This window comes from Triturus cristatus, chromosome 8 (assembly GCF_964204655.1).
Source record: "Triturus cristatus chromosome 8, aTriCri1.1, whole genome shotgun sequence".
In the NCBI taxonomy this organism is placed as follows: Eukaryota; Metazoa; Chordata; class Amphibia; order Caudata; family Salamandridae; genus Triturus; species Triturus cristatus.
The window spans coordinates 961,303,292-961,330,704 of record NC_140591.1 but is presented as its reverse complement, the minus strand read 5'-3'; the positions used below and the strand labels follow the sequence as shown (position 1 = coordinate 961,330,704).

At 43.9% G+C, this 27,413-nt stretch overlaps 1 protein-coding gene across 1 annotated transcript in view; it reads left to right on the top strand.

Annotated features, from left to right (window-relative positions):
* MBTPS2 (membrane bound transcription factor peptidase, site 2) overlaps nt 1–22,100 on the top strand; it is a 358,518-nt gene extending 336,418 nt beyond the window's left edge. Inside the window, exon 11 of the mRNA XM_085622476.1 lies at nt 20,796–22,100. Within this exon, the coding sequence (XP_085478602.1) occupies nt 20,796–21,018 (223 nt within the window). The 3' untranslated portion in view covers nt 21,019–22,100. The remainder of the gene's footprint in view (nt 1–20,795) is intronic.
* The last annotated feature ends 5,313 nt before the right edge of the window (nt 22,101–27,413 follow it).

Sequence of the window (27,413 nt, the reverse complement as noted above, 5' to 3'; positions counted from 1 at the left end):
AAATGTGCAAGATGTGGAGATGTCTTGAAATATCTGCTATCAGACATACAACTGCATTTTGCAACTGATGTTAGACTTCCCAGATGGGCAAGATATACGGAATTTCCATGTGTAACTAAATCTGCATTCGTGATTGGAATGTTTAAGCTGTGCTCAATGAACTATAGAATTATTTTAACGAGTTTAGACTTAAAAGTAAGTGCTTGCTATCTAGACCCCCTGAACATCCATTGAGAGATTTTTATCTTTATGGACGCCTGGTTGCGTAGTGATTTTGCCGGTGTGTGGCAGTGGCACGCCGTGTAGGCCAGATCTCATTATGCCTAGACTTAGGGAGATGATTGTAAGCAGAATCTTTGTATTGTGTCGGTAAGCTTTAAAAATTGATGAGGCTCGGGTATTGAGATTAGACAATGTTTGTGCCCATTACTGTGATTTTTCTCACCATCACCCCTGTACTTATCTCCTCACCCTTAACCTATCTCCTCACCCTTAACCTATCCACTCACGCTTACAGGTGAATACCTTAACATCATTTTCATTTATGCTATGGGTGGAGGTTAGTAATAGTGGGGGGTGAGGATTTATTTTTATGGCCTCAACAATGGACGGAAATATTGTATCGAGTGAGAGCATTTGTGCTTTAACAGTAAGATGTCCTGGTGCGAGGAAGGGGAGCATCAGAACGTTGAAGAGTAGGGCTAAGTAATCTAAGTATTAAATAGAATTCAGCGACAAGACAGAAATGAAAGCCACGTGCACATGCCCGTCTTCGTTTTAAGCTTATTGATGTTAAAATACCAAAAGGATCGCATAGTCCCCTAGTGCGCACATTGGATATCAGGAAGAGTCATTACAAATGACAACATTTACCCACTAGGTATCCTAAACCCCTAGTTATAGCTGCACTTAGGGCATTTTACTAGGGCATCGTGTCGCTGAAAAGCAGGGACTACGGCCTGAGCTGTAGAGTTTGGTGTCTGTGGTTCACCCGTCAAAAGCGTCCATATCCCTCTGGCATGTCCTGTTTAGAACATAGACATCAAAAAATTCTGAATAGGGCAAAGGGACATCTGCCAAACTCGAAATCAGGCTCTAGATCATTTTTAATAATACTTTATGGTGAATTACTACTTGAATTTTCTACTGCTTGTTAATTTAAAACCAGTTTTTATTTATTAAAAATACTGCTGACCTAGCATGTTGCTTTCTTTTATATCCACAAAAGAGAATAGCCTTAATAACAGACAGACCCTAGATGAATGTATGGCAGTATGTACATTTAATACCAGTGCATTTTTGATACCCGGGAACTTATTATGTTAGGGAGCAGCTCCATTTGTGCAAAGCCATTGATCTCCGGAGATGTGCTTTCCCAGAAAAACAGCGTGCACAGTTCTCAGCTGTGTGCTGTCAGCAGGGCAGGACTGGCTGATAAGGCAATCCTGCAGTGCTTGAAGGGCTGGTCTGACCGGTTAGGTCGTGAGCCGTGTTTTCAGCTTTTTGTGGGCCTGTTTTATGGTCAATAAAATCTGGTTGTTACTCTTGATTAACCTGATCTTGCCACAAACATTGCCTGAAGCAAGCACCAATGCACGGAGTTTTCCATACCTTGCAAAACACTTATACAGCGTGTCAAGTTTAAAAGTGCCCAGATTTGTAAACCTGGGCCACTTTTTTAGCTATCCCATTTGCTAATTGGAGATACTTTTCTTTTTGTGACTCGGCCTATTTTCTGTCCCAGTCCAACGCTGGTCTCCAGTAGAACTGTGCAACAGTGACCCCATGTATTCAAGTCTGCTGTTTTCGGCGCATGTCTGAAGAGAGTCTGCAGGAATATATGGAGAAGTGACCCCTATCCATTACTTTCAATTGCTTCTGCCCTCTATAAGGCACAGAAACTTTCCTCTCAAAGGAGCACCACATGAACAATTGTCAAGTTCTTATTGACACAGCTAAGAGTCACCCATCCAGGTAGTCATCCTGTCTGTTTTATTGCTGAATCTTTCCGTATTGTCAGGCATTGCCCTCTTTTGGTTCCCAGCTGGGGTTGTTCTTTGTAAAGAGCAATTCATACAAAGGTATCAATGCGCACATTTGAAGCACCATACTGTAATACAAATGAGACCCAAAAAAAATCACATTCTAATGTTCAAATTGTTATAAACTCTCAAACAACTGGCAGCGAAGAAACCGGTACCAAGAGGCATGGTTACAAATTCCAATCCTGATGAAAGCAGAAAAAACATTAGGTTTGGCAGTGCTATCCTACATTACAGTGGTGCACATTCTGGGAAGAGTATGGACCTACCCTATACTGCAATAATGACTTCAGAATTATTTTGGGATCTTCAAGTTATGAAATCATTTTACCCACACTCATCCAGTGTGCACTACAGAAAAATGTATCCCCTATAGCTTTGGCCATGGTGTGCTCTCATTGTGCTGTGTCGGTGGATGACCCCATAACTGACTTTAAAATCTAATTCAGAGAACATCCCACAGATGGGGTTTAGGCAAATTAGTGACAGCCAGGGACACCCTTAGTGTGGTCCACAGGGCGTAGCTCGACTGATTTGCACGCAACATAAAGAGAAAGGCATAAAGCATGTTCACGTTGCGGAAATGCTTGACTTGACAGCCTACCTGAATAATCTCAGAACACTGTGAGAACCATTGTGACAATGACAAATTGCGGTCTTCTCAATTCCTATTTACACCCCCACACAAGGGAGACACATAAATGAATACCATCAACTCCATCACCACAGTATCAGATGAATATCTGAACTTCATATTCACAGGATACCGTGTAAAGCCTAATTACAGGCCAGGGAACCATAGGCTCAATAAACACAAGCATTGGCATAGCGAATAGGTCTCGCTTTTGGGACCTTCTAAGTATTTAGTTATGCAGCACAATATCCTTTTTGCAACCACATCAACTGTTGCGTTACTAAACACTTATAAGGTCCCAAAGGCGAGACCTATTGGCTATGCCAATGCTTGGTGTGGTTGTGTGTGTGTGTGTGTATGTGGTTGTGTGTGGTTGGTTGTGTGTGTGTGTGGTGTGTGTGGTTGTGGTTGTGTGTGTGGTTGTGGTTGTGGGTGTGCTCTTGTGTGTTTGGGTGTGGTTGTGTGTGTGGTTGTGTGGTTGTGCGTGTGGTTGTGTGGGTGTGGTTGTGGGTGTGGTTGTGTGTGGTTGTGGTTGTGTGTGTGACAGTAATACTAAAAGCATCTCAAAATAAAGGAACACAAACATCGAGTTTGTGGGAAGAGAAAGCACGTTGTAAGTCAAACGGGCGCATCAAAGCATTAATACAACAACAAAACAAACAAGATCACTTAGCGAAGACTGAGTGCTGATAATGGATATACACAGCCCATCATCTTAAGAGTTCGATTGCAGCCAATGTGCACTCAAACCTGCCCCCTCCTTGTGAGTTGCACCCCATATTTCATGAGTTGTAACTGCTGCACCCACCATAGCGCTTTGAGATCTAAAGCGCTACATAGATCTAATTCGATTAACCAGTCGCCAACATGCTGTGCTTTTAAAGAGAATTTGCCAAAAGTTTCCAGCTTCCTCATCATGTCCTCATGAAAGCGCCAACAAAAGGACTCCCTGAATGGTGCAACGGACATGAAGCAGGCGCTGCGATAAGAAATAAACACTGTGAATGTTGTCCAGTTTCACAGTAACATTTCCTTAATGTTCTTTAAGTCACAAAACAGTAATACTAAAAGCATCTCACAATAAAGGAACACAAACATCGAGTTTGTGGAAAGAGAAAGCACATTGTAAGTCAAACGGGCGCAGCAAAGCATTAACACAACAACATGTTATTTGATGTTTGATGTTCTTTGAACGAGAACATCAAAGTGATCGCGGGCGTTTAATGAGCATGATGAGGTTTGCCAGCCACTGCTCCTAAGCGTGCGCCCGCGCACATGCACTGTAGCTCTAGGCTAGGCATGGTAGCATTTTTTCAGCCCTCACAAAAAGTCTCGCCAGAGCAGCGCATGCGCTGGGTCAGGCGAGACCTAAAAAAACTTACTAGTAATAAACTGTATCATAAGAACCTCTAAGTCTGTGACTGCTCACTCCAGAAAACTACTCAAAGTTTTGGAATGTGTGCAGGTAATAGTAAAGCCCATGGGCGTACACATGTTCATGTAGTAGTTCTCTTCAAAAGTGAAACCTAAGACATGGACATGTTTGTGTTGTGCAGGTAATAAGCAGACTGCAGACTCAATATCTGAGTTGGCCATTAAGGCTCCCAATGTCTTAGGTTAGCAATGACCTTATAAAAAAGTATACCACACAGTACAAGTGTCTGGTGGAAGTCTATCATTAACTGTAATAAAGTATAAGAAACAAATATTTTAATACGATCAAATCAATACAGTAGGTGATGACATTTCCACACATTAGCATATGTGCGCTGTATATTTTTAGCAGGAAAAACTGTGTCTGTGCAAATGTAGTGGTCATTTCAATTGAAAATGTGTTGTTTGTAATGGCAGTGCACTACCACACCTTGCATGCTGCACTTTATCTCACTCCACTCTATTCTGCACCACTCCACACTACGCCACTGCACTCCAGGCACTCTATACTGCGTCACTGCACTCTACCCTGCACCACTCCACTCGATGCCACTTCACTCTATGCCTCTATTCTACACCACTCTGTGCCAATACACAATACTCACACTAATTTACTACGCACCACTGGACTCTTTGCCACTGCTCTCTACACCACTCCACTCTGCACCACTCCATTCTATGCCAATCTACTCTTAACACTGCACTCTGTGCCACTGCACTCTAGGCCAGTACACTGCACTCTGTACCACTCCACTCTTCGCCAGTGCACTCTATGCCAGTCCACTCTACGCCACTCTAATCTACTCTATACCACTCTACTCCTTGCCAATGCCCCCTACCCACACTACTCTACTACACATCACTGCACTCTTCACCACTGCTCTCTACACCACACCACTCCACTCCACGCCGACCTACTCTGCAACACTGCACTCTATGCCACTGCGCTGTATGCCACTGTCCTGTACTGTGCACCACTCCACTCTGTAACAATCTACTCTACGTCACTACACTCTGTGCCAATCCACTCTACTCCGCACTACTCCACTCTGTGCCACTCCAAGTTATGCCAATGCAATCTATAGCACTTTACTCAAAACCAGAGCACTCTACACCAAAATATTCTACTCTGCAGCACTTTACGCCACTGTACTCTGCACAATCGTACTCTACTTCACTGCACTCTGTTATTCTACTCTGCACAACTGTATTCTGCGCCACTGCTCTCTATGCCACTCTACTCTGTACCAGTCTACACCACTGCACTCAATCTCAATGCACTCTACGCCACTCTACTATACACCACTGCACTATGACAGTCTGCTCTGCAGTATGCACTCTATGCAACAACACTCTACTCTGCACCACTCTACCCCACTCTATGCCCATGCACTCTACGCCACTCCACTCTACCCTGAACCTCTACACTCAACGCCACTTCACTATACGCCACTGTGCTCTGCAACACTGCACTCTACTGTTCACCACTGTAGTGCTCTCTATGCCAATGCACTCTGTCACTACACTCTGCATCGGTACACTCTACGCCACTCTAATCTACGACACTGCACTGTACTCTGAAACAAATTACTCAATGCCTCTGCACTCTACACTACTCTGCGCCATTCCACACTACACCACTGCAATCTAACCTGCACCACTCCACTCTGTTCTATGCCACTGCACTCTATGCCACTGCACTCAATGCCAATGCACTCTACACCACTTTACTCGATGCTACTGCACTCTACACCAGTCTGATCTGCACCACTGTACTGTATGCCACTATGCTCTACTCTGCAGCACTCTATGCCACTCTACTGTACACCATTTCACTCTACGTCACTTTACTCTGCACCACTCTACACCAGTGCATTCTGTGCCAATATAATATACTGTGCGCCACTGCACTTTGACGCTACACTCTATGCCACTTCACTCTATGCCTCTCTTCTCTACACCACTCTTCTCTTTGCCAGTGCACTCTACCCCACTCTACTATGCACCATTGCACTCTTTGCCAGTGCACTCTGTACCACTCCTGTCTAGGACACTCCACTCTACTCTGCACCTATACACTCTATGGCACTCTACTCTGCAGCACTGCTCTTTATGCCACTCTACTCTACAGCACTGCATTGTATCCCTCTGCACTGTATATCAATGAACTCTACACCACAACTCATTGCCACTGCACTCTACCCTGCACCACTCCACTCTATCCTGCACCACTCATTACTGTGAAAGAATCTACTCTGCACCACTGAACTCTGCGCCGCTCTAATCTGCACCACTCTAATCTAGGCCCCTGCCCTCTATGCCACTCTACTGTAAACCACTGCACTCTATGTCAATGCATTCAGCGCTACTTTACTCAAAACCAAAGCACTCTACGCCACTGCATGCTACTCCACTGTACACCATTGTGCTCTGTCACTGCACTCTGTGACTCTATTCTACTCTGCATGACTGTACTCTACGCCCCTGCCCTTTGCACCACTCTACTCTATGCAGCTGCATTCTACGCCACTGCACTCTACCCTACACCACTCAACTCTACAAGACCCTACAGCAATACACCCCACGCACTACACTCAGTATCACTCCATGCCACTCTGATCTATTCTGCACCACTGCACTCCACACCACTCTACTCTACACCACTGTACTCTATTCCACTGCACTCTACCCTGCAATGCTTCACTCTATTCTAGTTCACTATACTCTGAAGCAATCTACTCTACACCACTGCGCTCTACCCAGCATCACTCTACTCTACTCCACTCTATTCTACATCACTGCTCTCTAAGCCAAATCAGTCTATACCACTTAACTCAAAACCAATGCACTCTACGCCAATCTACTCTGCACCACTATACTTTACGTCACTTCACTCTAGGCCTCTCTACAACACTACACTCTCCAATACTCTAATCTATTGCACTCCATTAACCTCTACTCCACTCTATTCCACTCCACAACAATACTCCACTCTAGGTCGCTCTATGCCACTTCATGCCACTTTACTCCACTCTATTCTACGACGCAGTACTCCACTCCACTTAATGCTATTCCACTTTATGCTACTCCACTTCATGCCACTCCACTCTACAACACTCTACTCCACTTATGCCATTGCACTCTCCTACACTATTCCACTCTATGCCACCGTGACCTATTTGGCTTTGCCAGTGCTTGTTAAAACATTTACGGTCCTAGTGCTATTGGATGCCACAAAAGGAGCACAAATGTTTGAATTGACAGACTGTTCCCTTGGGGCACTCTTTCCTGTTACATTGCCAGCAGGCCTTTTTTTTGTCCCCACACTGTCAGAGCGAAAGGAATGGAAGCACTTGGAGGCTGATCAGCCTTGACAAATTCTGCTTGCCAGATGGGGCTGTCTTTGGCATAATTGCCTTCATTTGACTAAACTTCATATTGTATTGAAGACCGGCTGACCCTGTAAACTCTGATGCTGTGCTATGTATTAAAAATATTTACCTGAACAGCCATGGGACAATTTCGGGGAATTTCTCTGACACTATTGCTACTTAAATAAAGGAAACCTGCGACTCAGTTCTTGAGCGACCACTCTACCCAAACTGTCTTCCCATTTTTTCTTTTCCCAGGAACCACCACCACATAAATTCAAAGACATCGTAAAATAAATTTTTTTGAAACCTTTCCTTAATATCTGCTGGGACATGCAAGTTTGGGGGGGATGATTGGGTGATGGTTAGAGTTCCTCCCAAATAACATTGGGCTTGTGTGGGTGTAGTGCTATAGGCACTCCCATGTATTTGGACCACGTGATGACCTTTGCCTACCATTATTTTAATTGACTTTGTGTTTTAATTTACTCTGTCTTGAATGTACAACATCATTCTTTGTGCACTTGCATTTTAACTGTCGATTTTATTTTGTGTCTACTTAAAGCTGCAGAGTAGGAGTGTTTCAAACCAGCCTTGCCAGGAACAGAACGTTTGGGATGTGTGTTTGAAAGCATGAGAGAGAAATGTGTGGAATGTACTTCTCTATCTCGGAGTGTTGTGTTATAGGCAGTGGTGCACAAATGTGCATTATGTTGTACATTAGGAAATGAAGTGTTTGGTGCTATAGGCAGTGGTGCACAAATGTGCATTATGTTGTACATTTTTTATGAAGTTTTTACTATTGGCTTTGACATTCCCTCATGCCATCTTGAATTCTGACTCCTGAGTTTTGCACACACAAGCAGACCCCCAGGTTACTCCCGGCTAATCAGGTTATCGTGTTTAAGATTGTTTTCCACTTTGAAGGGTGTTTTTGTACTTTTTGAAATGTTTTGTAATTTCTCAAACCGGTGCAAGATAAGGGAAATATGTAGTGTTTGAGCGCAGAAGAATATGTGAGAAATCCTTTGCCTTTTGAATGCTTGTGGGAGATTGTCCAACTCCAGTAAGTTTCCTGGATGCAGAGGACGTCTTCTCAGAAACTTTTAGTGCATTGAGAATATTATAAAACTGGAGTCTGTTAACTTGGAAACCGGGTTTTCTTCCTGAGGGATGGACATATCCGCTCAGTGTTGCATTCCCTGGCTGGAGAAGTCTCTTAACCCCCAGGGCTGTTCTGTCATTCAGGTACGCCCATTGGGCAGCAATCGCGCTATACAAAAATCAATACAATACAATACAATACTCCAGTCTTGTGTGGGCTAAGATGAGTGGGCTTGCCCCAGGCTGTCGTCTCCCACCTCCAGACTACGGCGGACCTCATGCAGTCACTGGAGTTCACTGTCAACATGCTAAAGTCACACCTGACTCCCTCTCAGACGTTCCCCTTCATTGGAGATGTTCTGGACACAGTGCAGTTTCGGGTCCATCCTCCAGAGCAGCGAGTCCGGGATATTCGGGCTATGATACCGATGGTTCGTCCTCTATCTTAGATTTCGGTGAGAATGACCATGAGGCTGCTGGCCCTCATGGCCTCTTGCTTCCTGTGTCTCCTGCTGGTAGATCATGCCAGATGGCAATAGTGGGCTCTGCAGTGGGACCTGAAGTTCCAGTGGGCACAGCACATGGGGAATCTTTCCGACTATGTCCAGATCTTGGATAGAACTGCACAACAATTGCAGCGGTGGCTAACGAACCAAACTTGGGTCAGAGGCAGATCCCTTTCCCTTCCCTAACCAGATCTCACAGTGGTGACAGATGCGTCACTTATGGGATGGGGCGGCCATCTGGGAGAGGCAGAGATCAGAGGCGTCTGGTCTGTGGCGGAGTCTGGGCTCCTTATCAACCTGTTGGAGCATCGGGCAATCCATCTTGCACTGAAAGCATTTCTTCCCTCTCTCGGAGAGAAAGTTGTTCACAGACAACAACACCGCAATGTGGTACTGCAACAAACCGGGCAGGGTGGTGGCTTGGACCCTGTGTTAAAAGGCTCTTCGCCTCTTCGCCTCTGGACATGACTGGAACATCAGGGCATGACCCTGGTGGTTCAACACCTGGCAGGTTCCCTGGACACCAGGGCGGACAAACTAAGCCGTCGGTACCTGGCAGATTATGAATGGCGTCTTCACACAGAGGTTGTGCATGGTCTCTTTCATCGGTGGGAAGAGCCGAGGATAGATCTGTTCGTCACTGAAGAGAACGTGCAATGTCAGCAGTTCTGCGCGTTGGAGTTTCCAAGGTGACACTTGCTCGGCGATGCTTTTCGTCGCGAGTGGAGTTTCAGCCTCCTGTACGTCTTTCCGCCTGTATCACTGCTGCCCTGAGTTCTGAAGATCATCAAGCGCAACCGGGCCCAAGTCATTCATGTGGGTCCGGACTGGGCACGAAGAGTCTGGTATCCCGAGCTACTGAGCAAGGCTATCGATCCTCCGACCAGACTGCCCCATCGGGAGGATCTTTTGTCGCAGCAGCAGGGGACGGTTCTTCACCCGAACCTGTCCAGCTTCCACCTCCTTGGGTGGAGATTGGGTAGCAACAGTTGAGAGCTTTTGTCCTTCCACCAGAAGTTTGTAATGTCATCTTTGCAGCCAGGCATTCCTCAACTAAAACGGCATATGCATGTAGATAGAACAAGTTTTTGTCATGGTGCTCAGCAAAGGCTGTGGATCCCCTCTCTGCCCCTTTCAGAGGTTCTCTTGTACATACCTTCTTTGGCCCAGCAGTGCTTTGCTCTGAGCACTCTTAAACGCTATTTTGCTGCTATCTCTGCTTTTCTTTAATCTGCCAGATCAGCCATCCTTATTCAAGTCTCCTATTGTAAATAGATTCTTTAAGGGCATTACTCATATCTTTCCTCCATCTCCTTTCCTAATGCTGCAGTGGGACCTGAAACTCATTCTAACATATCTTATGTGTGCTCCCTTCGAGCCCCCTCACAACTGTCCTCTCAGGCTCCTTACTCTAAAAACTGCCTTCCTTGTTGCTATCACCTCTGCTCGCAGGGTAAGTGAGCTACAGGCTCTGTCTTCTAAGCCCCCTTTCTTCTCTGTGTATTCGGATTAAGTGGTGCTTAGGACGAGGCCCTTGTTCCTTCCTAAAGTGGTTACACCATTTCACATAGGACAGCCAATCACCTTGCCCACCTTTTTCCCACCTCTGCACCCTTCCAAAGAGGAGGAGAGACTCCACTGTCTGGAATCTATACGTGCATTGTCCTTCTACCTTGACCTCACAAAAGATTTCCGGGTGGATGATCAACTCTTCGTTGGCTATGTGTGTGCCAATAAGGTTGGGCTATTCAAAAGCTTACCATCTCTCAATGGGTTGTCCTTTGTATTAAAATCTGTTATGCTTTAGCAAAAAAGGAACCTGTGGGGCTGCATGCTCATTTTACTAGAGCTATGGCAGCAACCACTGCATTAGCATGTAAAGCTCCACTGCTTGTCATTTGCCAGGCGGCCACGTGGCCATCCTTGAACACGTTCACCATACATTACTGCCTGGACAGCCAAGTCTAGAGGGACGGCTGTTTTGCCCATTCGGTCCTCCAGGATTTTCTGGTGTGAACTTAGTTCACACATCATCCTCCGGGGTTTGTATTGCTGGGGTATCTATTCTGAGGTAAGGAATCTATAATCTATAATCTCTTTTAGATGAACAAGTTACTTACCTTTGTTAATGATGTATCTGTAAGACACATATGTTAGATATAGATTCCTTACCGCCCAACTCATCCTCCCTGCTCTGCGAACTGACTACTAGGGATAGGGACTCCCATAGTCAGTGTCTTTCATGGCTCTGCACTTCTGGCGTGGAAAGTCAAGTCAGAACTGACATCAACATGCAGGGCCGGAGTCTATGTAGGCATCGCGATATCATCCAGGCGACTACGACGCCGGACGCAGAGTTGACTGATGCCACCTACCGATGCACAGGGGTACTGCTAAGAAATAATTCTCTGGATCCATTCTGACGCATGGGGGTAATTCTAAGGTAAGGAATCTATAGCTAACATATGTCTCTTAGAGATACATCGTTACCTAAGGTAAGTAACTTGTTCATTTGGGAGTGTAAATCAAGACAGTGGGTTGCCATCGGCCCTGAACTGGTAAGTGTGGTCTGTGAGATTGATGCCTGGGCACCTGGGATGCCATAATTAACACCTACCACTGATAGTGTGACTGTAGATGTCCCACTGGACCCCACAGCTACTACCAACTGCCATCAAGCCCCAGTGGTTTGGCTTGTTTCGGCACCGAAGAATCACCCCATTTTTTGAGTTTTAGGTTGGGCAACACTTGGCATGCCTGTGTTAACTTGACTTCTGAGTGGTTGGGAAGGTGTTGACCCCATAGTTACAGGATCCGTCCTTTGCAGAGGAGCTGCTATGGTGTGGGTCATAGCTAGGGTTGTCAGCATGCCATCACCTTGAGGGTTAGGCACGGTTACTATATTACTCCTGTTAACTACTTTCACAAAGTTCATTAATAATAGAAGCCGTGTGTCCCTGCCCTTGGGAGGTACTGCTGTTGCTTCCTCCGTTGCCATCTCACCCTTGGTGCTCGTCATCGTACATATGTACTATGCCCCCTCACCACCACCCACTCACACCCCAAGTACTGAGAGGGAATCTCTGAAATGGGCTGCCCTTTTTGGAGACTTACCCAGTTGACCGACCAGTTGCTTGATGTTAGTCAATTTTCTTAACTTCACAAGGCCCTATTTTCTTTGACTCACACATTTGGGAGCTCCTAGCCTATTTCACTGCTGAGTTAGCACTATACTAAAACAAAACCTCTTTCCTATATAGTTTTTTAAACTGGAATTTTGCGACACAAATACTGACAAGTTTTATAGTGTATTTTACAGACAGAATAGGTTTTTTGGGCTTCTTTATAGTAACTTTGAAAGGATATTGGGGTTGTTCTTTCTTAAATGTTTCTACGATCATATCTATAAGTTATTAGTGTCAATCAGTGCACTAGTGTAATCTAACTTTCTAAATAGGAACACCTACAGATTTAACATAAATATACTATTTTAAAGAGCTGTTAAATTTTTACGTGAAATGTATTGTGCAATTTCCACTAGAAATATGTCCCAGCACGTTATTTGGCTTCTATGGCCAAGCCAAGTCTTTGCTTGGCTCTGGCTCAGCTCTCCCTAGGAGGATTGCTTTCCCACCTCTATATACAGGGTATCATGCTGCCATCACTGAATTTGAATTAAATTAAACAGGCTGGACTGTTCCCATGAGGCACAGGGTCAAGACTGATTTGCATATGGCCAGGTCTAAACTGGGGTGGCATGGTGAGCAAAAGAATGATGGATTTAACCCAGATCTCTTGACTGGGGGTGAATGTTTTGATTTGTTCTGCATTCCGTCCATCAATTGTGTGTCTGTTATATTATAAAGACGGTTGATCGACAGGTCCTGCTTGACCGTGTTGAACGCTGCTAAGAGATCTAGTAAAACAAAGGCAGCCTTACCTCTTGCGTCAAGTGTGGTTCTTAGATCTTCTGAGGCGACGATCAGAGCTGACTTGGTGCTGTGCTCGCTTTTAAATCCAAATTGTGTAGAGTCAAGTTGATGATTGGCATTTATAAAAGAAGCCCGTTCTAGATTGATTGTCTTTTCCATTATTTTAGCTGGGAATGGGAGACGTGAAATAGGTCGATAGGTACTAGGGTCTTGAGGGTTAAGATTAGTTTTTTCAAAAGCGGGTAGATTGAAGCTCTTTTCAATCCGCTGGGGAAGTGACCAGAGTTGGTGATATCATTAAAGATGTCAACAAGATGAGAACATATTATCTCAGGTGCTAGGTGTATGATTTGTGAAGGGCACGGGTCCACAGGAGAACCTGATTTGATGGTTTGGCCAAACCTAACACCTGTTCTGTGCTAAGTTAGGAGAAGGAGCACAGTGTTTCTGAGCTAATGGGTGTGGTATTATCATCTTGAGATTCTGAGACTGGGCGCTTACTTGCAGCGAAAGTGTTATAAACATCCTCCACTTTAGCCTGAAAGAAACTTGCCAGGGTGTTACAAAAGGCTTGGTCAAAGTTGGTATTGTTTTTCTCAGGAAGATTGGCATGTTTCTTAACTGTCCTAAACAGTTTTTTAGAAGAATTCTTAGATGTCTCAATCTTATGCTTTGAATACAGGGTATTTTCCTTTATGATCAAGGCTTTGTAGTCACTAATAGATTGTTTATAAGTGTCTCTTTAAAAAGGATTGTAGTTCTTTCTCCATCTACATTCCTGGCAAGGGTTGTTTCTTAACTCTAACTTAGTTTTCATTACTTGGGGATCTGGGAGGCACTTTACCCAGAGCTTACTTGGTCCCTTAATCTCACCCCCTTCGTAAAGAAGACTAAGGAGGACGTCCGCAAGAGGAAACTTCTCCCATTGACCCAAATGAGTAGGATTGACCTACACATATGATGATACTCCCCCGATTCTTGTATGTACTGCAGAACCTGCTGTTTCACCGTCCACGCCATTGGTTCCACACTCTAGACAAACTGACTACCGCATTTCTCCTGGGTAACTCGCGACCACGTCTGTCCTTTGCTCAGTGTCAATGTGCCCCATATGAGGGAGGATTGGGGATGACCACCCTCTTCCTCTATTATCTAGAGGCTCACCTCCTGGTGATTAATGACTGGTTTTAGGTGGGCTGGACCGAGCCCAGCCTATCGGCTGGAACTTGCATCTCTGGGGTTCTCCAAAATTCAGGCAATGCTCCACAGCTCTCTAATTCCCCGTACAATTCCCACAGTGACTTGCACGGTCTTCGTGGCATGGCGATCCGCTCAACGTCATACTCGCTGGTATACTAAGCTTACACTTCAGATGTCTCTTTGGCATGGAGCACTGGAGGGGTTCCAGAAATGGGATCTTATCAATATCACACAGCTGGGGGATGTCTGGGTGGGGAGTCACTTATGCACGTTCCAAGATCTACAGGGCATCTACTCCTTCAACTCCACTTAATTTTATAAATATCTGCAACTCAGACATGCACTCACTCTGCACCTTCCCACAGACACTACACTTCCAGAGTTCAGTCCAATGGAAGCTAAACTCCTGATGGGAAGTCTGGGGAAAGCAGGGGTTTCTCAGATTTACTGTTCTCTCATTAATAACAGCGCTAGTCGGAAAAGGTTAGAAGAAATTAAAAACTAAAGTGGGGTCCAGTCACTCCTCTATTCTACTACAGGTTACCCTGCGGCCGAATAGTACTGGTAATGAAATACAGACTAAAAGAAATGGGTAAAAGTAAACTCATAAGACAAATTAAAACAGGCAATAGCCTTTCCAGTATGGCACCAGAAACCAGGCACCTCCTGAGAAACCTGCATGCTAGTGCCTACAAGGAGAATAAGCTGCAGTGTGTCTACATTCAGAGCTGAAACTGCTTACAGCAGGTTCCATTGCAATCTGTGTTAGTTAATGGGACCGAGGTTGGAGTACAAGAAAGAGTTCACCGTATGTAGTGATGGGCCAGTTTTAGATCCCTTGTTTAGGAATTTGGAGATGCTGTTGCTACATTCTATGATGAGTTTGTTGTGTTACTCTTCCCTATACTTTTATTCCTTCATTTATAAGCATTCTACTAACTTTTCCTGTGAAAGTCCAGGCATGACTCCATCACAGAATTTACAACTGCCAAAAAAAAATAGTTATTGCAGATTCTTCAGAACCCAAACACAAATACACCTGTGGTCAGATGGGGCAAGCAATGAGTGTTGGAGAGGGAGACATATGGCCATTTAATTTGCTTTTGGCATATAATAGTCTTTCAAGAAATCCAGACATTAACAGACGTAAGATTACACATTTTCTGTCATTTTTGGTTGACTATCAAAAACTACCTTCACATATAAGTTATATGAATACTAGTAACTCTGATAGACTATGACAAACTGAATTAGCTACTGCAGGAACCTCCCACAAAGAGCCTGTGAATGGAGGGATTTCTGATAAAGACTTCTAACTGCGGATTCTTCACTTTCTGAATATGTTCCCAGATGTAAGGAGGGATCCAGAAACTTTTCAGCAGTACCCCTACTCACCGCCAGTCACCTCCAAATTCTAAATCCATTGTATGAGGGAAATGTCACCTCCCAACATGACAGGGTTTAAATCTTGCAGGGACTGTCACAATTACATTTCTGTGACAGATCCCTATCAGGTTTGCCGGTGGTGCATGGGGTTGGCTCAGGACTCTAAGGCCTGTAGTGACTGCGTATCAATAAATCCAAAAGCCATTTGAGACTGCAAGGTGAAGCTCTGTGTTGCCAACCATCATAAGATCCCGGGTCGAAACTGGTCCAAGTCTAAAGGTCGGTCTCGGTCCCATTCCCACTTCAGAAGGTGTTCCTGAGGTTGATCATCATCACATTTAAAATCCTTGGGTAAGTCAAAGAAAAACATAAAAAAATCCAAACGTGGGCTCTGCCCTTTCCTGACACTCTTGTACATCTTAGAAGATGCAAGGGTGTTGTCATGCCTCTCAATCTCTCTCCTGAAGCCATTCGACATCTGAGCAAATCCCGCAACTTGTCTCAGAAAAACATGAGTTTCTGGGGCTGTCTGCGACACTGAGGCAGATTCAAGAGTTCCGCGAGGCCATGCTGCGACTCTATGGATGCCTTCCAACTCCCTCTGGTGGGCCTGCTGCTCCTCGGGTAGAAAGGTCCTCCATCTGGAATACCGCCGGCATGTTCACACTTGGTACCAGTTGCATCTTCTGAACCCATCACCAGGTCACTGCCGGTGCCTTTGCCGACTCCACCGCCAGCTCTACACCAGTCCCCGTAACTACAACACCAATGCAGACTCCATTGATGCCAGAGGATGTGACACATCCCATTCCGATGTCGGCAACTTCCTAAGGCCACGCTCAGTGCTCATTGAGTCGCAACCTTTGCCCATTCCACATGAGCGGCTCAACTTCCTGGTTTTGTAGGAGAGGCCTCATACACTACATTCATTATTCAGAACAGTTTCTGATAAGGAACATGACATGAGAAACGAGTTTGGACATCCCTACCATGAAGAAAATTGGTGTGAGAATCTCCAGTATGCCAGTGGCCTCAACATCTCTCCTAACATGGGCCCTGTCACTGAGGTAAGTGTCTCCTCAATGGTTATGCGAAGGGCAGCTGAGGTTCTTGACATCCAGCTCCCCATCTTGGAGGTCAAAACTAATTTTCTGTCCAAAGTTATCTAATGGGGCAGACCAATCCTGAGCCCCTGCCTGCCGTTTGATGAGGCCCTCAACGACAGTCTCTTAGGGGCTGGGTCAAAACTTGCTCTGGTCCCCCAGTATATCGACAGATCGACTGAAACCCCTTACCCCGAGAACCTGGTGGTTCAAGCTTCTACCAGCAAGACAAACCCAAATGTCTTCCACTACTCCCCTGAATAAAGAGTCTAAAAGGGTAGAAAACTTTTAGAAGAGGGTATTTTTTTCCACAACTTTGGCTGTCTGGTCAGTGAATGCTTGTTGTGTTTTGGGACTATTCCCAAGCTCTCTGGGGATCTGTAGCCCAGGCCCTCCCAGGTCTCCCTGCAGACCATCATCCTGTACTGAACCAAGCCATGCAAAATGGCAATGATACAGCAAAATGTACCCTCTGTTGTGGCCTCGATGCCATGGATTCCATAATTTGAGCCACTGCCACTAGCGTCTCTATCCGTCTCCACTCCTGTATAAATCTATGGGCTTCTCCAGCAATGTCCCTTATGGACATGCCCTTTGATGTGGACCGACTTTTTGGGGATAAGGTGGTCTCAGCTCTGGAGTGTTTCAAAGACAGCAGGGCAGCAGCACATTCCTAGGCTTCTCAGCTCTGTCATTTCAATCACATCAGCCTTTTCAATCTTTCCACAGCTCTGTCAGGAGTACCCCATACAGACAGTCACTTCAGCCTCAGCAGGGTTCCCAGTCTAGCATATTATCATAGACAAAATTCCGAAGTTTACAACTAAGAGATGTGATGCTTCAGATATTTTATTATTTGATAATTTGAAATTTAATAAACACAGAAGCCAAGGCAACACGTTTCTCACGGCCGCTTAAATTATTTATCACTTCTTCAGGGCAGACACTTAGGTTTCTCAAAAATTATAACAAGATTTTTAAGGTGCAGTCAACTCGTTAGGGAGATCCTGTCTCCTAATTTAGGGAGAGGGTGATCATCTTCAATGATGTTTTGCTTACAATTTTTAGGGTATGTATGCAGTTTGTTAAACACCAAGATAACCACACCCACAATGTCCAAGAATTCCAGAAAAGAAACAGCCTGTTTGTGGCAAAGGCCATTGCACCAACCGAACCAGCAGTCAGGGACAGTGTGCCAGTCAGTCTACTGCCTCCCCCATCAGCCAACCTCCTTTAGCGTGCCCTTAGTGGAGCACGGCCACTCACTTGGAGGCAGGATCCAATTAATTTTACCAGGTTGGCAGTCCATAACTGTGGACAGGTGGGTCTTGCAAATTGTCCAGAGGGGTGCGCCCTACCGTTCCTTGCTGCTCAGCCACACTTTCCACCATCTGTGGAACAACTGATAGAGTACTATCTGTCCGTCACACAGCAGGAGTGCAAGCCCTTCCGGGCAAATGGGCTATTGAGAGAGGGTGTTTGCATCAAAGTGGGTCATGGTTGTTACTCCTGGACTGCATATATTGGAGCAGGGTCAAGACTAATTTGCATAGAGCTGTGTCCAAACTGAGGTCGCATGGTGTGAAAAATAACGATGGACTGGGATGCGACCCGAGTAATTACCAGTGGCTGGCTGAGATTAATTCAAGCATTCCATCCATCGCTTTTTTGTATACTTCAGTGTGTCACCCTAAATTAGACGGGTGTGCCCAGACGTGTGTCCCGCGTACACAACTGTGTTGCTGGAACATAGCTATAACTGGCTGATAAGCCCTAACTATCATGAAACTGGTCCTAGGGTGCTTGTGCTTTGGTTCAGGAAGGACCTGGGCTGGTAGTTTGAGCTGTACTCTTCCCAATTGGAGGAGGGTCAAGACTGATTGGCATATGGCTGGGTCTAAACTGAAGTGGCATGGTGTGCAAAATGAGGCTGGACTGTGATGTGGGCCGAGTAATTAACAGTGGTTGAGATTAATTCAAGCATTACATTCATCACTTTTTTGTATACTTCCGTCAACTTTTACATCAATAATGCTATAAAATACTGGTGTGGCCAATTTGCTCTATGTGGGGTTCGTGAGAGCTCCATTTCTTGCTGGATCATGCTCTGCATCAAGATCTGCTACTCTTTGGCCAAGAAGCAGTCCCCAGAAGGGTTAAAGTTTCATTCCAGTGGGGCCAAGGCAGCTGCCACTACATTGGCATTCGGGGGTCCGTGTCCTTGGCATTTGTCATGCGGCTATGTGGGAATCCCTTCATATGTTCAAGAAGCACTACTGTCTAGAAAGCCAGTTTCACAGAGAGACACATTTCCTTCGCTCCGTCCTACAGGACTTTTTGGTTTGTGCCAATTCACAGACCCACTTCTGAATAGGTATGGCTTTGGCATCTATTCAAAGGTGAGAAGTCAGAGGTTAGAAATCTCTTTCAGAAAAACAAGTTACTTACCTTCTGTAATTCTGCCAGGGACTGCAGATTCCTTACCAACCCTCTCATCCTCCCCGTTCTGTGAATTGGACTCTGTCCATTAAATCTGCACACTGGTCAATGCCAATTTGCTGTTGGAGCTGTGAGTCTGGGCAAGTGGACCGCATTAAAAGCAACTAATGTTATTTCGCAAGAGTAGTGCCTGCACTGGCTGTGCATGTCATTTCCAGAACAGAACAGTGTCAGTGTGGAGCTGCATGGCACCACCTGACGGTGTGCAGAGGTACTGCTCAAAACATTTCTGGATCCAGTCTGATACATGGAGAAGTATTTTAAAATTAGGAATGAGCTTTTAGATACCAGAGGTGTGTAACTTGTTCTTCACTGTGTTTGTGAAATGGAGTAAAGTGTTCATAACATTAGTCTACAGTAAATCATTTTGTGAAAAAGGTGATGTGACTATAAGTTGTGGGCATACAAACCTATGAAAGAGGAAATTGCATTATAAAAATGAAATATTCACAAGGTCATCAGTGAGCGTGATGAACCCAGAGAGACAGTGTCTGAAAATAAACTGTGTTATCGGTGCTAATGAGAAAGCACTGCGAAGTCATAAAGTGGTTAGCGTTTAGTCTGCTTTTCTTTTTTTGCTTTAGTTTTTCTTGTCGCTCCCTGTCCCTTTTTTAGGTCTGGCATTAGCCAAGATAGTTTGATTTCACTAAAAGTAAACATATATATATAATATATTCTAGGGGCAAGCACTCTTCATCCAATGGTATGTTATTGTATCATTCACGTTTTCGTTCTGCCCACAGCAACACACAGGTGGGGTCAATGTCAGCCAACTTTAGCCATTTACAAACTTTACTGGGTGACAGAATTCTGCTCTTTCATAAAGAGCATATCCACACACAAAATAGTTTCCTTCAGTGCACTTCTATGGCAGTGTGTGATTTTTTTTTGTAACCCCAAAAAATGTTTTACTTGCCAATTTTTGGGTTAAATTGATGAGAATTTGCAAGTATCAAAACGAGTACCGACAACGGCTGGTGTTCAAAACTAGACCCATTGGCTTTGCCAATGCTTGTTTATCACATGCGTGTTTATCACATTGGGGAAACTATACCGCTGCAGTTATTTCCTAAATGTGCACTCTTGGTTGTCTCTTGAAAGTTAATTAAAAACGGTGCTCATATAAAAAAAAAAAAATTCTGATGGAAGAGGTATGTAGGATAATACTTGCCAGGCCGGATAGAGGTTAAACTGTGTTTTTCACAAGGTCATTATTTTATTGTCTTTATGCTGAATAGTTAACATTTACAAACTTTTGTATCAATAGTGTCTTGCTTTTCATTGGGTATTATCCTGCACAGTTATTGCATATTTCTGAAAACGTCATGTGATTGGCATGCTCGCACTGTGTACAATAACCTCAATAAACAAAGGTGTAATTGCTGTGCTTGACATTCACCTACACAATTTAACTTTTTTGTACCGGCCATTCTCGGCATTATAGAGAATCCAGGACCCATTTCATAAGACGTCTTATACTTACACTAGAGTTCAAACGCCATCACCTGCATGGAAAGTATTAAAGATTTCAAACTGTATGCGTCTTAAAAGTACTTCATTACCTTCCTTAACTAACCTGAACAGATACGTCATTTCACTATCTGGAGCATTGGCGGTTATCAATGCGGTACCATGCTTTGCATTGGATGGACAATGGATTCTTAATTCCTTTTTGGAAGCCACCTTGGGCTCAAATATACTGGAGAAAGAGAACAGGGAGCTTCTTGGTTTTTTAATCTTGCTTGGAGGAAGTTCACTTTTAGCTGCAAACGTGGCTTTGGGCCTATGGATGGTGACTGCACGATAGATGACAAAATATACATGTACCTCCAAGCAGGTGAATTATTCACAAATACCTAAAAAGCAGCGGAAGGCCACGACCTTTTTAGATATGGCTTAAATGCAGATATCGGCCAAAGGAGTAATTTTATCACAAGAAATGTTTAGAGTGAAGCAATTCAAATTGCAAACAAATATACATTAATCCTGTCTGGGAAAGAATTCTGAAAAGAAAAAGGAGTACATGGACTTGTGTACTCCTATCATTGTTTCTCATGTGGAAATATGTTTTAAATTGCATAATATTTTTGACGGATGAATGAACAGACTGATACTGGAAATTAGGTTGTGAATTTATTTAAATATCCTTCACTCGGATATTTTGGGGCTCGGGAGAAAATTGAATTTCTCTTTCCTCTTCCATAATCATTGCACTTTCAGATCTAAGGCAAGATGTTTACTATTTGGTATTCTGAATTTTATATCATTTTTGTGAGTCTGCCATAAAACAAGTGGATCACTGAACAGACATGGACAGTCATCAGATTTGGAAAACAATATATTCCTTATGAGGTACGACTTTCGTTTGGTTTGTCACGAAGGTTTCTTTGTTATTCAACAGACCTATGATGCAAGCAATAATAGTTTGGAGAGCATCAATGGAAATGGGATTATCTTGTTGATTTAGAATCTTAAATCTACAACATACACTTCTGGCAAGCTTTAGATTAGGCTGAAGTGATATGTAAGAAGAGGGTGGGATTACTTTGCACATTTCTCACACCAGTAAAGACTGCATTACAGATTGCAGAAATGTTTCTATTGATCTCTTGAAAATTCCAAATGTTGTTAAACCTTCGTGGTCCATTTTTGCCAATGGCATTGTAATATTGTTACATTTATCAGATGGTGTAAGAGATGATTTACCTCGGGTTTTAGATATTTTATGTTATTGGTAGACGATGTGAAATAACTAAATGCTGTTTTGATTACCCTGTGAATGTTTGCTGAAGCAGTGCCATGATCTCAAAGTTTGTGATGTAGTAGGTGAAAAGAAAAGATCTTTCATTAAATGTACCTATGGAGACATTTAAAAACATGTATACTTCATCTAAGTGGTTGTACTTTATTTATGTCAGGTTCCGCAATACTTGAGTGAATGTGAATTAGTACTCTGTGTAATCCAGAGACCATGAAGAGGTAAAAAATAACAGATTCTTTCTCTTCACTTCCATTCTCTGTCCGCTCAATGTATAATCCCTAGATTACTTATCGGTAATCCTCATCATTCACACCCTTCCATGGCAGTCCTTACAGTGAGCTGGACAAGTTTCAACAGGGACCATTTAATGTAGAAATTAAGGCCTGCTCTGCCTGCCTTCTCAAAGGAAGGAAGGCTACTTATCAAACCTTTGGAGAGTAAAGCTTTCTGATCAGTGCAACGTAAGGATTCATGTAGAAAGTGTGACTAGAAGTAATTGTGGTTAAGGAATGGGTGTCTCACTCCTCATCGTTCTAGTCCCAACTAGAAAGAATACCCAAGAGTGAGAGATTCAGGATAATCAAAAATACACACCAGACCTTCACTGTCCCAAATATAGTGAACCTTTTATAAATTTTGAAGAATTTGTTGGACAACACACTGAATATCATGTACCCAAACTGTGAGGGAAATGCGTTTACCTATGCCAGTCTGTAATGATTTTTAGGATGTAGCCCAAGCAGTAACTTTCAAATGCTTGTGATAAAGAACCTTTCTGCCTTGGCTCACCATTCAGAAATCCACTTTTAGATTCCCAAAACCCCTTTTAGACCTCTGGAAGAGGAACCTGTTTCCAGATAAGAAATCATATGACATTGAGACACACACGTCAAGCGAAACAGAGGTCTGAAAGAAAACAAGCAGCGCCGTCGCCTAAGTGTGAAGAAAGGGTATAAGAAACTTATGCCTGGAGGTTGAATCACAACGTAAGAACATAGACACTGTTCTTATAAACAAAAAGCGTTTCTTTTACAACATTGGACCTATTTTCCATAATGTTCTGGGTGAAATAACTAAAACCATTAATGCTGGTTTGATGGCATACATTTACATTATGTAAATAATTTTGAAGATTTAAAAATATTTGGTATTGCAAAATCATAAGAATTAGGGTAAGTTCCCAGGCAGTCACCAGTAGTAGTTTAACTGTGGAAATTATTAAACCATTTAACTGCCTTGAGAATACCTATCCTGTAGAAACTTTAGATTGGGTGGAACTCATGTGAAAGGTAGTGGCATATGCCTCAACGGGGTGAGGTCTGTTAAATTTCTATACTCATAAGGTGCATGGGCACCTGGGCTTTTCACTTTGAATCCCTTGCTGTATGGATAACCATTGTCTTTGCAGACTGTCATACTTGATCTTCACACAACCCAGCTTTAAGCTCTGGCAATGCTGGCTCTTTGAAATTCCTGGAACATTGGAGGAGGAGAAGTCGGAGGTCTCCAAACCAGACAGAGCCTCATAAACCTGAAGAGGGAACCACCCCCTCATTAACCATAAAAGTGCCGCCAGAACCACTTCTATCTGTTGGGGGCTGATGTAGATTTTGTTATCATCACATGGTTTAAGGGCAATTCCAGTAATGCAAGACCAACTTAATGTTGTATTGGTCCGTCATGTGTTCATCTGCATAGGCCCATCTGGAACCGAGAGTCAACCATTGCTGTGCCATTCTCCGCCCTCCACCTCGTAGCAGTTCATGTTTCTTTGGACTGGGCTGTTGTCCATTCTAACCATAACTACCTGCTGGGATCACAGGAGGAAGAAACCACTGCACAGCATGACAAAACGACAGATCAACACCCACAGTAGATCTCCTTTGATAACCATGGATTTTACCTTGTGTGAGACTCATTCCCTCCCCACTTGCATCTGTGGTTAGGATCATTGCAGTGAAATTTGATAGCATATCGCCTTTCAATAGATCAACTGTGCTCAACCATCACTGTAGAAAATTTACTGCACTTAGAACCTGAATAAAGCTATCTAAGTTCCATGAGCTTGCGAGCCAGTGTACAGCAGGGTCAGCTTCAAAGGGAGACATTTCAAACCAAGGCCATGAAAATAAAAACACAGGTTTCCACATTATTCTGCAACCGTATGTATTATCTTGCTGTGATGCAGCAGTTAATGCCTTTATCCAACTTGATATTGTTGCATTTCTTCCCAAGGATTATGTCCTTGCATTTCCTTGTATTTCCACCTAGAGAATGCATTGACTTCCTGGTACTTTGTTCCAATTATACTGAACTTTATTTTGATATTATGATTCCTGTCAGACTGTGTTTGGTGCCTGCAATACCTGTTAGGGTGGACTTGCTTTTGAAGGTGACTTATGCAGTTACCTCGCCAGATCGAAGACCTGACAGCTTACCTGGTGGATGATATCTAGATGCAGTAGAAGGCCTCCTTCTCCTTAACTGGATGGGACCAGGTGCCAGTCACTGTACTGGAAAGCTATCCACTATTCAGGTGAGGCGCTCATACCTTTTTGCTCTTCTAATTTATTTAAGCTGGCTCTTTCATCTCTTCACATCAAAATGATAAAATCTGCCGTCTATCAGAACCTTGTTAGAATGCAATTATCTCCCCGTACTTTCTCAGCGGATCTTCTGAATGCCTGAACAGTGGTAAAAAACAAATATGTAATAACATTTTGATTGTCTTAAGGAATCTGCTATGGCAGAAACTTGGTGGAGTGATACCTGCTCTTCACTTTCGGAGGATCCGGTGTCTTTGCATTATTATATTGTTTAGACAAAATAGAGTAGGAAAGAAAGGTAGTTAATTAGCATTCTTAGTGCCAAAGGACATTTCTCTGTAACTATTGGCAGTTGAACACTGCTTAGGTTGGATGTGTGTATAATAGGTTTAGTATTTACTGTACCCTGGTAGATCACAAAACATTTTTGGGCCCAACTAGAGCATAGTGTGATAGATTCTGTTTCATCCTGTGATTGATTGGTGTCCAACATAAATTCTCTAAAATAGTAGTTCCTAACCTTTTGGCCTCTGTGGACCCCCACTTAATCACTACTGGAACCTGGGGATCCCCACTGAATCATTATTGAAATCCAGGGACCCCCACTGAGTCATTACAGGAAGCCAAGCATCCCACCCTAAATATTTTCAATAAGTTGAACCGCAGAACAAAACACAAACAATAGAGAAATAAGTATTCATCAAATTAATACACAAATTATTAAACATTTAATTTATTTAGCAAACAAATAAAAAAAATCAACATTTTAATGGGGAGGTTGGAGCTTTTCTAAATTAAACTGCGGGCACTCACATCCATACTGTATTCTGTTTGACACACTTGAACTGTTCCTTCAAATCAATCTGGAGATATGGACTACATTTTTAGCTTTCAAATTCCTGCAAATTTAGAGTGTTTTGGTTCTTCATTTATAAACACTTTGTTAGTAGGTTAATATTATTTAATTTGTTAAGCAGTTGCTAACCCACTGAGTAGGCGTTGTGGACCCCCAGGGGTCCCCGGACCTCAGGTTAAGAGCCACTGTTCTAATACTTATACAGAGGTTAGTAAGCCCCACCCTGCAAATGATTTTTATTCCACCTCACAGAACTGCTAGTAAGACTCCTATTTTCCTTGTATGGTCAGATCCTACTTTAATTTCTTAATCTATTCTCATAATTTGTTCAGTAAACAAACTTTTACATCTTGTCAATCATAATCTATTGTTTTGCGTCCTTAACCTAGTTAACAGCGTCAAGTCCTTCCTGTTCTCCGAATTACTTTAACCTGCGACATATGGCAGCAAATCACACCTGGGCTTGAGCCTGTAGAAAACCTCCCCATTGAGATCTGTGCAGGTGATATACTAACTTCTGATGGATGCTTCTAATTGCAGAATCCTCACCTTTAGATTTACATCCAGGCGCCAGGCTAGATCGGAAAGAGACCCTGCGCTCCAGTAGGGGGTGTCGCGCAGTTTCATGTTGACTCCGCTTCACCCCAGATGTGATTTGTGCTGCTCTTGGGTGTTACACAAGCACGCTGACTTCAGTTTCTTTTTTTTCCACTCCTTCATATGCGAATCCGGAGCTAGCTCCCACTTTTTTTTGTTGTTTAATAAGCCTTTTTTGCTTCAAATTTAGTTCCAGTGTGCAAGAGGACATGTCCCCTCTTAAAACTACAGGGTTTAAGCCTAGCCAGAACTGTTGCATAAAAATGTCTGTGACAATCGCCCACGAAGTGTGTCTTTGGTGTTTGGGCCAACACTCCTAGTTGTGCCAGGAGTGTGCCCTGATGCACCCAAAGGCAATCAGGGAGCGTAAAGTCAAGCTGTACTTCACCGAGCACTGCAGGCACAGGAATTCTCACATGGGATGCTCCCTCTCAGAGTCAAGGGCATGGACCTGTTTCCGGCGTTCAGGCAGGTCCCACCCCAGGTCATGATTGCAGTCCAAGTATTCGGGTAAGTCAAAATCCAAAAAGAAACACATGATTTCCAAGTGGGCCTCGACCCAGCCTCGCCACTTTTTTCTGAGAAGATGCAAAAACCTCAGGGTGCCCTGTAGTCTCGCCACCGGTCCCGGAATGAGGAACTGATTCTGCACATGATTCAAATGCACCCCAAATTCCCAGGTCTGTTGGCAGGAATACCACAGCAAATTGAAGCATTTAAAGAGATCTTGCTCAGCATCCTCGGCACACTACAGGCTCCTTCTAGTGTGCCTTCAGGTCCCATGGATCCATGGAGGCCTTCAGTTGGGTTACTGCCGACGGGTCTCCCTTTGGTGCAGTCTGTGTCTCCCGAACCCACTTTGGATTCAGCTCTGACTCCGAAGTCAATGCCATGTCCCCCACTATGATTCATGCCGGTTCCTATCAGTGGGCTGGACTCTTCCCCTCACACGGGGCTGCTCTCCCCAGGGCCTTCCACAGAGGGATCTGCTTGATTTGCCATGGTCCTTAGACAGGCAGACAAAATATTAGATCTAGCATTGCCTTCCGTTGAGGTAAAAACCAACGTCCTCATCAAAGTGTGACATTCCTCCTCTTAATCCCTACTGTCATTCAGTGAGGCCCTAACAGACCTCATGGGCACCTGGACCAAGCTCTGCTCTTGCAGACCTGTAAACATATAAGTGGCACCTCACCACATACCCTCTCTGGTTGACCCTGTCTTCCAAATGCATCACCCTACTCCTGAGAGCCTGTTAGCACAGGCCTCTCTAAAAGGTCTAGCCCCAATATTTTCCTACTACCCCCACCCCCCATTCCCCTCCCCAGCTCCTACCCACTCATCCCTCTGGACAGAGTTAAACAAAATATGGCATTTGCGAAGAGGATATATTTTTCTTGCGCTAGTCTTGCCCTAATGTCAGTCAATTCTAGCTGTTTGCT